Source organism: Acyrthosiphon pisum, chromosome A1 (genome assembly GCF_005508785.2).
Source record: "Acyrthosiphon pisum isolate AL4f chromosome A1, pea_aphid_22Mar2018_4r6ur, whole genome shotgun sequence".
In the NCBI taxonomy this organism is placed as follows: Eukaryota; Metazoa; Arthropoda; class Insecta; order Hemiptera; family Aphididae; genus Acyrthosiphon; species Acyrthosiphon pisum.
Window position 1 is genome coordinate 60,729,657 of NC_042494.1, and position 16,568 is coordinate 60,746,224.

Consider the following 16,568-nt stretch of genomic DNA (forward strand, 5'->3'; position numbering starts at 1 on the left):
GATTGTATAATATTATTCGGTGGGTACTTGAAACTTCTAAAGTATACTAATATACTATTATATGTCTATGATAGTACCTACGGTTTTTTGTTGATGTATAACGCGTTATAAGTACCTAATAAATATTATGATATGATTAATTTGGAATTAATTATAGGTACCTAATATAATATTATGTCTTATACCTAGACTAACATACCGTCTCCGCTCAGAATCGTTTTTCTTATACAATGATATTATATCATTGAATTCAAATTTAATACCATCCATTATACAGTGACCTACTTGTAACCTACTGTACAGCAGAGCGAAATCCACTTACCCACCTTTTTTTTCTATGAATGTCAATAAACCTTTATTTGTTGGGTAAAAAATTATTTTAGCATATTTTAGCATATTTTTGCATATTTTATAAATTTTTGAGAGAATATAATGAGAATATTTGAAGGTTTTTTAGAGAATATTAGCATCATATTTTGGGTATTTTAAGAGAATATAAATCCGGTCTTTACTTATAACTATAATATTCTCAAAAATATATAGATACACCAAAGCATTTTCAATCCGATGAAATAATAATTGTATGATGTCGATATCGCCAAGCAATAATAAAATAATATAATTAAGAATCTAATTCCGCAGATTCCACGCAATATACCCCCCTCCGGCCTCCACACATAAATACAAATACACTCAGTTTACAAGTATACTGAAACCATTACAATCATGGTCCACTAATCATAGATTTCGGTGTTTCTCGATAAGGTCCATGAGTATGTAAACCCAATCGGTGAACATTTACGACGTCGACGACCATATAATAACAATATTATATCAAATGCCTACTCAACAATCTTATTTTTAATCCGTTCGGTATGATTATCTATACAGATGATAATAACCGACTTATTACGCCGCAATGTCTTGTTTATATTCGAAAAATATTTCAAATAAATTTACTTCAGCTGGTACTCGGTTAAGGCGACCGGTGTTTCGTAGGGGTTAATGTAACCGTCGGGATGCAAACAGTAGCTCAGTCTATTGATCATGTCCGGCGGAATCGTATCCCGCACGTTTCCGTCTAAAATACAATCTCGTGCGTGGCTATCGTCGTCGGTCATGTTGCTGTTTTGATCGTTCGTTGTAGTACTCGTGCGAATTGTATTCTAAAAAAAAAATTAAAAAAACAAGTTGAATTACATATAAATAGGTAATCAAACAACGATTGTTGATGAAGACCGTAGGTACTCTTGGAAACGATCGGTCTATACCATGTGTTTTTATTTATTTTTCATCGTAAATTAAACACAAGCGTTTTATTTTTTTTCCCTGTAAGCGGATATGCGTATCAGTGTAATATATTCAGACGTTTAAACCTTCGACGAATTTATTATTCCACCAACATAATTTAATGATATGACTGAATCGTTATTGCTCTCGATAATCGAAAATCACTTCTCCTGATCGTTTCCGAAAGAGTTCAATTCACTCTTGATTCTATATCTCTGCGTATTATGTAGGTATATACCTATACTATTTAGGTAATACACTATATACTTATATATAAATCATCATATTGTCCATATACATATATTATATTTATTACATGTTTTTCTTTAACTCGCAATATTTCATTCATTCATTCATTCATTTCTGTTGTCATCAAATCTTGCGAGTTCAATTTAAGTCTCTTCTACATGACCTAGGAGGCTCAAATTTTGTATGGAGGTCTAGGGTCGGTGACAATACATGACCCAGTTGTCAATTCTTGACCTGGACAACCAGGTCGCCGATGACGGGTGTACCTGGAGGTCATCTCCAGAGGCGCAACAACAACAAAAAAAAGGGCGCAAAAGACCGATGGAAATATTATTTTATATTTAGATCAGAGATTGTAACCTTTATGTTTTTTACGGTTTCGGTTTCGGTTAGGTTTTTCAAAAAAAAATTCCTGAGGTTTCGGTTATAATCTTAAATATTAAAATTATGTAATTGGGGTTGTGGTTATGGTTACGGATATAACCGGTTGTAACCTGTTAACAAAAAATCTTTTTTAATTAAAATTGTAAGCGATTTTAGATCGTATAGCTACCGTATTTGATGTGTGCGCGTCTTAATGTTATTCTTTGGAACCTAATTCTCAAACCTATATTTTCTTTCTTAGTATCATTAGTAGGAAACAGTCTTTAATGCCATTAAAAAATGTCTCAAAACATATGACTTAATACCTTAAAATTATGCTTTAATATTAAAAAAATGTGTAGGTACTATATATTATTGAGTATTAAGTATAAGTAATTATAATTCCTAATAGTCAATCTTGTGAATAATATAATAATAATATTTAATAATGTGGTATCCAATAATGGCCTATTGGCTATTATAACCTACAACCGAGTAACCGGTAAAAGTAGGTACTTCTACAGTACCCAGATCTACTAGTTTAGCTCACCTTTCGTAATTCGTAGTCACAAATGATTAACTAGTAATTACTAATTATGTCCTATAACCATTGTTAATTAATATTTCTTATTTCATAATTCCACGAATGAATATTGGACTCTGAACTACAGTCTGAACTGTCGTCGATTGTCGGCGTTCATGTCTATTTTAGTGTTTTATTATGACCATAATAATTTAATTATTATATTATCGTGACACTAGTACACTACACGCTCTATATTGATACACACACACTGTGCTATTAATGAACTTGATTCCATTATGCCCATTTAAATCAATGGTATAACTATGACGGGGAAAAATAGACCATCTATTTTTAAAATATTTCCGACTTCCTCTTTAAGTTATTACTTATTGTTGGAAATAAAAAAGTTTTTTGTTGTTGAATGCTTGAGACTAACAATATCGCAATTTACACAATCGATATCTTAATATGTTATAAATAATACACAATACTTTGGTACAATATAAAACTCAATTAAGTTTAAAACAATTTCTGATTCTATCTATATGATTATACCAAATAAATATAGATCACAGTATGTACTTAGAACAAAATAAATCGGCTTGGATACAACAATTCAGTTATTAGTATTAATTTTATATGTATATTAAATATGCATTATATTGGAATGATACATAGTAATTTGTTATGAATTTCACAATATAACTTCAGCAATATTTATACGAGATAAATATTTCAATTTTAATGACATTGAATATAAACAATAATTTATTTCCATTGTTAATTATTCAAATAATGAATCGTTATATGTAAGATTGTTTATTTAAGTTCAAATAGTTGACATGTAGAGTGTCCACAACATGTATATTGTAATTTTATTGAATTTATGTTTCGATATTTGGTTGAAAATAAGACATTGAAAAAATTTCGTGGAGGAGGGGGGGTCCGGACCACCTGGACCTTCCTCAGATACAGCCTTGCTCAGTTGTGAAATTGTATTTGTATTTTGTATATTTATTATAATAACATAATAATATTATATTAAAAATTTAAATATTTTTAAATTCAGCGGCCAATGATAAATGTTATTTGTTGTTTATTCCAAGTCAAATTGATATGATATTTTTCATCCATGAAAGTGATATAAACCGTTTTTGTCTGGTATTTGTATGTTATTATACCAGTTGTTCCACATAAGCTTTCAATCGCCAATTGTAGGCCGGGTACGCTACGCGGGGTCGACCGGTCTCACCATGGAACAATTTCACGTATGCCATGCCCCCCTTGGAGACCATCATTACATTATACTTATCTATGGAGACCATGTTCAAGGCTGCAATCACCCGATCCGAGCAGTTCACGGAGTGTCGTACCTGCCGACTACCGGCTGGCATTTAGTTCGGTGCCTACTGCCTATAAACTAGTCCAAACCACAGATATCCTCCATGATATCACATTATACTCTTTTTCACGAGGGAACGGGACCGGCGGCCGACCAAAACTGGTTCGCTGCCGCGCATCTCCCACCAACTATTCGTTGTAAGCGTGATCACTTGGTTCTCAACACTCAACGCACCAATCGAATCATTTTACATGCCCTACACCCTATATCCAATATACACAGTCTTTCGTGAAAAAGAGTATGGAACAATAATATATAATAGGTTATGTTATAACTCGATGATTCAGACATTTCGAGCCCGTCGATTTTGCTACGGAGTACGGACACGGGACAACAGAAGACTTCGGAACTTCGCAGGACGCCAATTCGTTAATCGTCTTATGCCAATTTTAACCATAGTATTTATTCAGATTGTACCGAAAATTTCACAGACAGCATCCTAAAATGGCGAAAGATAAAAAGAAAATTGAATACACACTACGCCTAAAGGAATTGAAAAAAGTACGTACCTGTTATATTGCAGTATATTATAATAAACGAGATAAGCACCTTAGAGATGGCGAACTGATCTCGTCTTACGGTCTACAGATAAATCTCGTTTTAAAACACAATAATTACTATCGGTCGTTTGAAAGTGTGACTAATATTCTACTATCTCTTTAATTTATTTTAACCTATTTTTTTCTATCTCTATTTTATAGAAGTTGAAACCATACCGCAACAGCCAGACTGTACACCTACTCCGGGTAATTACAGGATCATCCGGTGCACGTTTAGATAAGTACTGGGAATGCCTAGAAAGTGTGTTGACTGGGCACTACAGTCCTCGTATTGTCCAAGAGAGAATTCAGAGTGTAGTCAATATGATTACTGAGAATGGAGAGTACAAAAACACCAAAGCATCCCACTCCAACTCAATAGAACACAATATGGTGATGAAAGAATTTCAACACCTTAATTTCAACTCCAAAGCAAACGTGTCTGACAATGTAACACATGTTGAAATTGACTCAAAAGCCAATGTGCTTGGCGATGTGAGACATGTTAACATTGACTCCAAAGCAAATGTGTTTGACAATGCCAGACACAGTGACGTTGACTCAAAAGCCAATGTGCTTGGCGATGTGAGACATGTTAACATTGACTCCAAAGCAAACGTGTTTGACAATGCCAGACACAGTGACGTTGACTCAAAAGCCAATGTGCTTGGCGATGTGAGACATGTTAACATTGACTCCAAAGCAAACGTGTTTGACAATTTCAGACACAGTGACATTGACTCCAAAGCCAGTGTGTTTGACAATGTCAGACACAGTGACATTGACTCAAAAGCCAATGTGCTTGGCAATGTGACACATGGTAACATCAACTCAAATTCAAATGTGGTCGATAATGTGAGGCACAGTACCATTGACTTGAAGGCAAACATGATCAACAGATTAAAACACTTACATATTGGCGATTGTAATCTAGAATGTTATAAAAGGTTATAGAAGAATGTATTTAGTATAATATAATTATATTTGTGTAAATAGTTACATTATCTTGGTAATGTCTGTAACAGATTGTCAGATTGGCAACTTTACACCACACTTGGCCATATACACTTTTATATGATTACCAGGGACGCCGGAACAATTTTTTTGCTGTGGGGGTAAAAAATGTCAAGCTTTTTTCTAGAGGGCATAGGTGCAAAAATAGAGGTGTTTATTTTTTGGTGCTTAATCTCCACCCCCTCCCCAAATTTTATAGCACCTATGCCGAGGAAATGTGTACATAGGGGTACAATTACATTTTTTTTTTTACAAATATTCATTAAACAAATTCAAATTATGTACCTAGCTATAAAAATTATAGGCAAAACAAAATGTATTAACAATACAAATTACAGTTGTAATTAACTTTTTCACATACACAGTTTCTTTGCTGTACAATCTTTAAGCAAAAATAACAACTTTTTTTATTATACAATATTAATAAATATAATATACAGTTTATATTTTAATGAATAATTTACATTTTGCCAAATACACTTTCTCTGCTGTACGGCTAATGAATTCTTTTAGGATATTATCCTAGGGTGTTACCACTGGGTATCTTCCCTAATCTCATTATTCATATCATTCTTACTCGTCATATATCAAACCTACTTATTATACTAAGAACATGTATAGATTGTAGATTTCTTCAAATAATAATAAAAAAAAAGGAAATCTCATAGAAAATTGTTTGGTTTAAGTGTAATAGTAACAAATGAGTCAAACGCTTTTGACTCATAGTTGAACGTGTATAGGTTTTTAAATGCCTGTGCCCACTAAATGACCTTTATGGTGTGGCTGATGCTGCAGGTATTGTGTATAACAGTAAAATAAGCCGTTCAACTTGATTCATCAATTGATGAGAAGTTTCTAGCAACATTTTAAATATTTCAACAATATCTTTTATTGTTGCTGAGGAATTATCAGAATTTAAAATATTGAGAAGCATTATTAACTGAGCAGCTAATTGATCTACATTAAAATCAGTTACATGAATACCGAAAAGTTTTTTATTTCACTTACTTAAATTTTTTCTCTATTGATTGTACATATTAAAATAGTTTCTATTGATACTACTTTGTCTAACCCAGACCGAGTGAATCTTTCATTTAATTCGTTCAACAAACAATCAATTTAAGCAAAAAATTATTTTCTTAAAGCGCATGTCATAGCAGCATTTCTTGGATTTTCCATATGTCATTTATTTTCTAATTACCTGTGTATAGGTCTTAGGACCTACAAATGATAGATTATCGCAAATATGACATTTTAAGTTACACTGTAATTGACAATAATGAGTGTCAAAACAAAATTTATTTTTCTGGATTGAGAAATAATAAATAATTAAAGTTCATAATATTATGTATTTTTCAGCCAAATTATGTGATATTCAGTATTTTAAATTACTAACAGATGTAATATATTACTTGCTAAACAAAATTATAGAATAATTTATAGGTATTGTGGGCTAAATGTAAATATCAATAGGCCATGAAGTTGTTGGGGCTCTGCATCCACAGTATTTATTTTCTTCCGGCACCCCTGACGATTACTATATGGTAAATTATATTTCATGTAAATAATTTTTTTAGAATAAACAAATATTTAATTTTACTATTCAAATTGACTTCGACTCATTGATTTCAAATCATCATCTTTTAGATCTCTGACGGGGCCACACGTAATAATTTATATTTGAGTAAATGTAGTACTGCTATGGCAGTAGAACTATTTTATTTTTTGCACAAGTTATGTACAGACAATGTATAATTAGTTAAAATCAAAATATTAATTTATTGTAAACACAATATTTACAAATACAAAAACGGCACATTTGATAAATAACTATTTATTTGAAATTTTAATATCGAGCCAAAATCATGTAATTTGTACACCCCCCCCCCCCCTTTATTTTACAAGGAAGACTTCTGCGACACTAGTTATACACTTACGGAAACAGTAAAAAAAAAAATGTATGATCTCAAGCATAGTTTTTAATTTTTCATTTATACTTTTTGTCATTATAGCCTATAGACTATGTCTATGTCTTGAATATCTAAAGCCAATTTTATAAATTGAACCATCTAAAAAGGAAAGTACAAATATGATTTACAACTTGGAAGGATACTTTAAACAGTTTACTGAAGTACAACATTAAATATGAACATTTTTCACATGTAGTAAATATATTTTTTACTCAATTATACACTGTCAAAATGTGATATTTTATCACTAACTCAGATTTATAAGATTTACGCGACCACAGGTGTTTAAAGATCTGTGTAGGTCAATTATCATCAACGCCACATTAGCATCAATTATGTTTTAGCTAGTGCTGTAAAAATCATAGATGCAGGCGGTGCACAGAACTGGGGCCTGCTAGTTCAAAGTTGCCAACAGATGATTTTTTGTTCATTTGCTCATCGATTTGATTCATAATTACTTATCCTAGATTTTTTGATGGTTCCAATGGAGGAAATTATTGATTGGTTGTTTAAAATTCAATACATCCACCAATAGTATTCTATCTAAGGAGTAAAGAATACTCATAGTGTGAAGTCAGTCTATCTTTCTTTATGTATGATGCTCAAGAAAGAAGGGCCCAACATCATTGGTTCTATAGTTACGGCACTGGTTGGACCTACTTCTCTCCGCATTGCAATAATAACATCAAGCGTGTACTTACATGATATTAATTCAATTAAAAACAATGACAAAAGGTTAAGTGTAAAAGCAATATCATATATTTGATTAACAATATGACATAGATTGAGAACCCGTATAAAAAAACATTCACCAAGACTACATCTAATATTAGTTTTTTTTTTTTTGGATAATGTACACTTATTATAGCTTATAACAGTAAAAATACCCATTTTAGTATTTATTCAAATTTTAATTCATGGATTGGCAGATTAAAATGATTTTAATTTAAGTATAAAGTTCACCGTTGTTAAGTAGCAATAATATAATAAATTGTTATTGAGTAAATCTATAAAGTATAATAAAACATTAAAATTATATCATGACATAAAATAATACAAACAATAAACAAATAATAGATATTTAAAAAAAAAAATGGTTTAAGTGACTTCATACTATGAGATCAATACAAACAGAATGTTAATTTTATATATAAAAAAAATTGGAATGAAACATTTTAATCAACCATAGGCGTTTAAAACAAATCTAGAAGATTACTAGGTCTTCCAGTTACTTCCCATACAGTTGCTGATAATCTCCGGGAATGTTCCAACACACAGGAAGCAGTTGCCAGGCCCAAATGCACACAGAATAGTTCGAAACATCGTACTTTACCTTTTGGCATTCTTGGAAAACATTGTTCCAAAAGCTTTCTAAAAACATTAATACACCAAATAAAACTTTTAACATAAAAAATAATTTTACCAATTTATACTTACTCATAGTAATCACCATTTAATATTCCTGGAAATAACTCTGAAGCTGTAGGTTGAACTCTAGGCTTTAAAGATGTACCCTAAAATCAAAGTTTACAGTCAAATGGGGACTGGATGTCGCTGCCCTAAAATGCATTAGGGACTAATTAAAAAAATTGCCTGTAAACCTACAAAAATTATCTTAGAGATTATTTATGATCGTAATTTTATGTGACTTAAATTGTTGCTACTGGAAGTTTAAAATAATACTTAACATTTTTAGTTCAGCAAACTATAATATTTATTCAATATATTATTATAAGGTAGTGATTGCTGTATCTAGCAATGGTATTAAATCATTAATATATTTTAATTATTTATTCTCAAAGAAGAACATTTCAACTAACCATGTAAGTTCAGGGGTGTAATTTGTAGGATACAAGGGGTGTACAAATGCAAAACATGATTTTTTTTTTATACACTTTCAATGTGTGTATGTAGATAATATCATAAAGTTTAAGGCAAATTCCAAATAGGTTTAAACTTTGTAATTTTATAAAAATGTTTTTTGTGGTCTTTTTACAATAGTTTACGGATTGCAGGGCCTGTTTGGCATTTTGTCTTTCAACCTTAGACCTTCTAAGGTATATGCTTCCAATTAGATATGCAGTCAGCTTATATTCCTATGAGATATGTTATGAGTGGCACAACTAGGGGTGGACTTTGGTTCCCCTGACTAAGATTTAGCCCCTTCCCCCCCCCTCCAAAAAAAAATAACCTTTATTTTTTTAGATATATGCTCTCTGACCTCTGTGGGTTATTTAAAATAAATTGTTTTGTTAGGTGGCTGTAGCCCCTCCAGAATTTTAACCTTAGTTACGCCTATGGATATTTTATTGTTTAGGTATTATATAAAATTTATATTGCTATTTGCAATTTATTTTTCTATCAGTAATATGGTAGGTTCGATTAATTTTTTCCAAAAACCAATTGTATATAATATAACATATTTTATTATTTATAATATTACTATCAGTATAAACTTATAAGTCAATATAGGTACCGTTGGTCCATTTTTTTTTTTTATTATTGAGTATATTTTTGTTGTTTATAATAGTAAATAGGTAAATAGTTTGAAATTTATCTAAATATTTTGAAAATCCATTGTTATAGTACATAATGATAATATACTACATAGTGAAGCAAAGTTTCCAGTCACTACGAATAATATTAAAATTTATATTTTAATATTTAAATAGTGTTTACTGTTAAAAGAATTTAACCTAATTTAAACCTTGATATCTTTAATGTTACAAAAAACTTTCAAAAGTTAATTATATCTTATGACTTCCAAATAAATATGTAATATACATCCTATAAAACATATTAAGTGCTATTATTTTAAGTACAATATGTTTAGAATTTAATATTTAATTTTAGAGGAACTAGTTAATAGCTATGTAGATATATAATAAATATTTAATACTTAATAGAATAAACATAAATATATAATTAACTCTTCTATTAAAAAAAATCATAGTTATGCTACTGGTTTCTCCATATATACTTGATAAATTAATGCGATCAATTGTTATCATGGTAGACACTAAAATGGAGGGAGTCTTGGGCAGAAAAATTGCGAGAACAGCCGTAGACTTGGAAAATAAGTACCAATTTCTCACTTGAAAAAAAATTGTTATTTATTATAAAACCACTTACCGATTGATCCTCAAACCACAAGAAATAAGAATATGTAAAAGTGTTATCTTTCCAAAGGACAATAAAATGTCCATCTCTTAAATGCTGTCTACTAAATTCGATCATGGACCATACCTAAGTAAAACAATATCATATTATTTTTGAATGACTCAACTTACTAATCAAAATACACATATTATATAGTTAATTTATGAATTAACTTTTTTTTACCTTTTTTTTGGTAAGTTCAAGTGTTTCTTGTGATGCAAACTCCAAACCTGGAGCAATCATCCGATGAGACATTCGATCTACATAAATAAAATGTACTAGACCTGGGAATTCTTCTAAATATTTATTAATATTTAATGTTGATCTTGTAAAATAAATGGAATTAAAGAAAATATATTTTATCTCATTTATTAAAAGACAACTACCTATACAAAATAACGTGTTCAGAATAAAACTAAAAAATAAACAAAGAATATTATAATAGGTATAGTTTTTAGACAATATTTTTTCTTCCATATCATTTATATTATTATTCACTTAAATGGTTTTATAATTTATTACTTTATTTAAAAGGATATGATCTCATTGTAAAATTGTTCATAGCTTTCACCTCAAAAAATGATGTATAATCACGTAACATTACAGCGACCATTGCGGAAGCTTCGCTCACTGCTTCTTTTGTATAACTGTCAATCAATGATTCGTTGAGCATACAATGATGATGAAGATCTTTTAAACTACATACAATATTCATGTTGCTTGATTCTATAGCAATTAATGATGAACTGTCATTATTTTTAAAGTAATCTAGGTATTTCCTAAAAAATCAAATTAAAATTTATGTAATTTATCAGTTATTGCATATTGCTAAAAAAAAAAAAAATATATGGTTATGTCAATACTTCTTTAATGGCTCCCATCTAGTAGCCAAAGTGGTTATTATGGCAAGTACACTTCGAGTCGGTGCAAATGGAGCATTTTTCTTTTTAAACAAATCAATAATTTTTTTCATGGAACTATCAACTGTATCATAAGCAATTTTAAGCGCTTCGCGGTCTACATTTCCTCGAATTTGGATTTCTTGGATTGTGCAAAATGATGTTAATGAATCGATTACACTACTATTAAAAACATCATTACCGATCTAAAATAAAAAGATAATAGTGATAATTATTCATTAATAAAAAAGAATTTTTAATTGATTCAATATTTATGTGAATTCAGTAATACCTCATGAATGATAAATAATGGAACACCATCAGTAATGTATGACAAATGTACAGCATTTAACTTCAACCCATGTTGACCCAAAAGAATCAATAAGCTGTTAATTTTGTTTCTTGGCAATGGTACATCTGAACAAAACATACATTAAATACTTTTTACTTACTTTTTATTTGTAACTGTGTAATGTGTTGAATTTTTAGATCAGATACTATGGGGTTGGGAGCCATTTGATTGAAATACATATTATTAGCAATAAGTCTATGAATTAGACAACTAAACGTTGCATGCGTAAAGACAAATATCATATATTTAGTTATTCAGGTTGATAAAATAGGATGATCCTGTAATCATAGATCTATTAACTTGGATTAATACAAATATTATGTGCAAAGTTTTTAATATTATATGATTTTTTAAAGAATTATTATTTATAACATAATATATGTTTATAAACTGAATTTGTAATACTATTAGTCAATAGTAATACAAATAAACTAAGATGAAATTAAAATAATATTATTATCTGTTAAAGCTATGAATGAAGTAAGTTAAGACTAACTTGTAATTAACTAACTTGTTTGCTATAAAAGCCAAATATTAAACTAAAATTAATTTGACTACTATTGTAGTCGGTTAGTGTGGCTTATTATTGATTATTATTTATTAGATCATACCATAACGGCATGATCACAGAACAAATTAAATATTATTTTTTTAAGAACTCATAATTAAATTATTTTTCAATATCTTTATAATATCAATATAACCAAGAAGAATCATAAGGGACTTGTCGCTTATATGTATTTTGTAACTATTACACGAGCGAGTACACAGTTACAAATATAATCCATCCTTAGTATATAATACACATTATAATCTAAGGTTGCCTAAGTATTTTCTATAGGCATTCAGAAATATTTTTACCATTTTCCAGCTGTAGTGAATTGTCTTTTTCCACAATAATTACATCAAGATCTGATTTATCCTTGGGTTCTGAATCAACCGTTTGTATAGCCTCAGCTAAGAGTGCTAAGAATAATGTATCACCCGCACACAGATCAGTTGCATTACGACTAACATCAATAAATTATAAAATAATAATAAAATTCTTAAAAAGGTACATATTAAAAGTGAACAATAGATGAAGACTATAGAAATTACCTAGAATACAAAGTCAAAAATTTCTGTCGAACCATTATGAGTATATGGACCCTAGAAAAGGCAGATTTTGTTTTCATTTTCTCGGCTGCTGTTTTAGCGGCTGTTAAAGCAGCTGTAGAAAGCTCTGCACTGACAGTCAGTTGTTCAACAGCTTCAATTAGTACACACTGTTCTTTATTTGAACGTTTTAACCAAACATCTAAAAGCTTAGAAACCAGAAAACGGCGACGGCGACTATATTTCAATCTAAGACATAATAGACACATAATACAATGTACAAATAAAAAAATTTAAACCTTTTTAAACTTACAATGAAACATCAGAACCACAAATTCTTTTTATAAATAAAATTGATACACTAAGTACTTTTTGCTGCCAGGAAACTTCCTTGTCACCAATATAAATGAATAAATGACCCAAGTACTGTTAGAAAAAAAATTTTAACTGTATAATATACTTAAGGTATGTAGGCATATTTATCCTATAGTTGATTTGGTTACCTCATCAAATACAATATTTGTTCCATTTTGACATTGCATTGAGCTGTATCGATTTGAAAAATGGCAATTCATAATTCTCTGGGAAGTAACCATTGGTGAAAAAATCTGAAGTATTAAGTCTGGATCAATTTTATCACAGTCTTCTTTTTCATTCTTAAAAACATAAGACAATATAATATTAAATCATTGAAATAGTTAATACATTTTTAGAAATGCCTAGTTAAAAAAAAAAAAAAAATGAAACCAAGATGATTTTGTTAAGTAACCAAATAGGTAATCAATTTTCGAACAAAATTGGCTTATTATTGGACTAGGTAAAAAATACATCTATAAGAAACTAATATATAATCTTAATACTTATTGAATTGTGTAAGAGTAATATTCTACACCAGCAATAATAAACATCATTATAAGTACCTACAACTACCTACTGTTTACTGAATATAAAAATGTTATACTGTGCTCTAGTCCGTCCTATACTTGAATATGGTTATGTTGTGTGTGATCCTCACACAACCAATGATTCAAGACAACTCAAGCGAGTCCAAAATAAACATTTATATTTTGCCAGTCACATACTACTCATATTAAATATTCTTTGTCCGCCTCTTAATTACACCACGGTTGCAAACAAACCAAGCCTTTCTACTTTTGTGTATCTTTGATTAAGTCTCTCAAATTCTAATTCTATAAGTAATGAATTCTTATTTTGCTAATTTTGAGATAACTTTTGTACTATATTTAAGATATCTTACGGTTTAACTGTATATAACCAAGTACAAGCTGTACACGCTAATATAAAAATGTGTTCAGCCCATAAAATAATAAATAAAAATAAAATAAAACAAAGATCAATACTAAATAAAAAAACAATAAAAAATGTACCTCTGTTGGTTTAATAAGGTCCTGCGAAATTCCAATTTTCCTAATATGTATGCAGAATTTCGTGTTGCATTTCATGAAGACGATGTCGTTTAAATTGTCAAACACCATAAGACACCGCATGATTGTTATTCGTTAATCCTGAACGACACCGGCTGAAAATTACAAAACAATAATAAATAATTATCGCTAAAAACTTTTCGCGACGGACGCCAAAGACAAATAGTCGTCACTCGTCGACCGACGACTGTTACGTAAGTAGTAAGTACGTAACATCCAAACATAATAATATTATTTACACTACAAGATTAAGCGATAAAGATACCTGTTATCGGATTATGTTGAGCATACCAGCTGAGTCCAGGCCAGCTGCATAGCAGCAGCAGCTAATCGAAAACCGCTCGATGTCAATAAAAGAATGCGCGCGCAGGTGTCCGGTCGCGCCGTGGCGCCAGTCAGCGAGATGGAAGTCGGTGGTAATTAGTGGTGGGAATTTCAACTCACTTAGATTTAAAAAGTGGACCATTTATAGTTATTTATTTATCTTACATAAAGTATTAATTAATATTAATATTGTTGCCAACAAATTTCAAGAAAAAACTGCAACCTTAGGGCAATCTAAAAATATTCTTCGAGGTGTGTTGATGACTTTTACAAATTTAAGGACAGAATATTTTTCTCAGCTTAAAGTAATCTTGTATTTTATATATTTTTTAGGATTTGATGTGTGTATCTAAAGATTTACTGAAGTCGGAAATGGCAGTGGCAAAGAATTGCATATTGCAGTCTACTGACGAAGAATATAGATCTTTAAATGATGTAAAAAAGGTTTTAACAAAAAGTGTTTTCCCTAATTTATACAAATTATTTCAAGTTGCTATTACAATGCCAATACGTTCCTCAACTTGTGAAAGGAGTTTTTCAGCAATGCGTCTAATCAAAACTTGGCTTCGAACTTCCATGTTGCAGGAGCGGTCCAACAACACATCAATATTGTATATTGAAAAAAACATAAGTAAATATATAATAATATATTAAATTTAATATCGATACTGTTATAGATATATTTGCAAAAAAAAAAAAATAGATTTATAACATTAAAATAAAAAACATATTTAATAGCTTTAAATATTTATTTATTTATGTTCATAAAACCTATACAAATTTTGGGCCTCAGATAGAATAAAGTTGTAGAGCTACTAGCTTGCAGGTTGAAGTGTCTAATAATGTGTTGACGCTAATAGATATGGTAAAGCCCCCCCACGGATATGACCAAATATCCGCCTATGCTTGGCAGTGGAAAAAAAAACTGGCTAAAAATACCAACTTGGATGCTGTTATCGATGATTTTGCTATGAAAAAGGCCAGAAAGAGAACACTTTAACTAGTTAATTATTCGTTAATAACTGTTAAATAGTTGTTAACATTATTTTCTTCAATTTTAATAAAAGATTTTATATACCAAATATTATGTTTTTTTTATTTACAATTCATCCAACTTAAATATTAAGTATCGCTACTGTATTAAAATGCTATACATGTATATAAATCTCAGTAAAATAAGTATATATAAGTGACGGGGCCCGTAAATAATCAGCCCTGGGGCCCACCAAAGCTCTCGCCGGCCCTGGACTTATGATTTAACATTGAACTCAAATATAACACATTAGCATACCAATCACAACGACGTGTTCGACAACTACTGTACAGCAGAATGGTACCCACTTGTCCACCTTTTTTATCATTAATTGTTAAACTATACTAATTTTTGTTAAAAACTAAATAGAAAAAAAAATCAAAAGTTTCTTTAGTGGGAGGATTTTTCATTTTGGAAATCAAGTGTTCTTTCTCAGTTCCTCATAAACAGCTTGTGCAAATTTTAAATTTAAAAAAAGTAACACAATTATTATAATAATATAATCTTGATAATTTAAAGTTCACTATTTATTTAATACGGTTATAATATTAGCCAAGGCCATGGACTTAATTCATTTCTGTGGTTTTGGTTATTTATTTATACTCCTTAGAAATAATTGAGTGAACATGTGAACATGTTATTTGCGTTTACAGTGATTAGCTTGAGCAGCCCGGTGGCTGTATTATGGTTTTTTTGGGCTTTGTTTAGGCTTTTCAGTGGAAAATCTGATTGTTGTGGAAGAATTTATAGTTTCAAGTATTAAGTATTTAAGTATGATACATTGATACTATGATAGTATCTGTACATATAGGTATGAATAGGCACACCAATTTGGGCATATGGCACGAGGATTATAGATAATTGGCACAAAATAATTCTGTAGAACCCAGGGGCGTAGCCAAGGGGGG

General features: G+C 30.2%; 3 protein-coding genes across 5 annotated transcripts in view; 1 reads left to right on the forward strand and 2 right to left on the reverse strand.

The window, feature by feature from the left end:
- The window catches only part of LOC100569540, a 10,964-nt gene extending 9,505 nt beyond the window's left edge, over window positions 1-1,459 (reverse strand). The window contains exon 1 of the mRNA XM_003243498.4: window positions 961-1,459. Coding sequence (XP_003243546.1) covers window positions 961-1,121 — 161 coding nt within the window. The 5' untranslated portion in view covers window positions 1,122-1,459. The remainder of the gene's footprint in view (window positions 1-960) is intronic.
- Window positions 1,460-3,694: 2,235 nt separating this feature from the next.
- LOC100167891 lies at window positions 3,695-5,436 on the forward strand. The gene is made up of 2 exons (XM_001951154.5): window positions 3,695-4,331; window positions 4,532-5,436. Exons 1-2 carry the CDS (start codon window positions 4,275-4,277, stop codon window positions 5,321-5,323), a joined length of 849 nt encoding a protein of 282 aa, XP_001951189.1. The 5' UTR covers window positions 3,695-4,274; the 3' UTR covers window positions 5,324-5,436.
- Window positions 5,437-8,089: 2,653 nt separating this feature from the next.
- LOC100168593 (Hermansky-Pudlak syndrome 1 protein homolog) lies at window positions 8,090-14,525 on the reverse strand. 3 transcript variants are annotated; one of them, XM_001947857.5, is made up of 12 exons: window positions 14,247-14,525; window positions 13,362-13,514; window positions 13,172-13,284; window positions 12,862-13,107; window positions 12,625-12,773; window positions 11,704-11,828; window positions 11,376-11,617; window positions 11,052-11,291; window positions 10,696-10,840; window positions 10,486-10,599; window positions 8,791-8,867; window positions 8,090-8,724 (listed from the first exon to the last, which is right to left on the reverse strand). In XM_001947857.5, exons 1-12 carry the CDS (start codon window positions 14,364-14,366, stop codon window positions 8,547-8,549), a joined length of 1,902 nt encoding a protein of 633 aa, XP_001947892.2. In that variant the 5' UTR covers window positions 14,367-14,525; the 3' UTR covers window positions 8,090-8,546. The 3 variants fall into 3 exon arrangements, 2 of the variants coding, with proteins under 2 accessions (XP_001947892.2, XP_016658736.1); XR_003839046.1 differs by lacking the exon at window positions 8,090-8,724 and having other exon boundaries at window positions 8,793-8,867; window positions 10,486-10,601; window positions 10,697-10,840; XM_016803247.2 differs by lacking the exon at window positions 8,090-8,724 and having other exon boundaries at window positions 8,801-8,912.
- Between the last annotated feature and the right edge of the window lie 2,043 nt (window positions 14,526-16,568).

Excerpts from the sequence above, each read along its gene's own strand:
- LOC100167891 (XM_001951154.5), top strand. The coding sequence starts at position 4,275 with ATGGCGAAAGATAAAAAGAAAATTGAATACACACTACGCCTAAAGGAA. Across the intron at positions 4,332-4,531 it reads GCCTAAAGGAATTGAAAAAA|AAGTTGAAACCATACCGCAA; the intron begins GTACGTACCTGT and ends TCTATTTTATAG.
- LOC100168593 (XM_001947857.5), bottom strand. The coding sequence starts at position 14,366 with ATGCGGTGTCTTATGGTGTTTGACAATTTAAACGACATCGTCTTCATG. Across the intron at positions 12,774-12,861 it reads TTTTTGACTTTGTATTCTAG|TCGTAATGCAACTGATCTGT; the intron begins GTAATTTCTATA and ends TATTGATGTTAG. Across the intron at positions 11,292-11,375 it reads AGATGGGAGCCATTAAAGAA|GAAATACCTAGATTACTTTA; the intron begins GTATTGACATAA and ends TTGATTTTTTAG.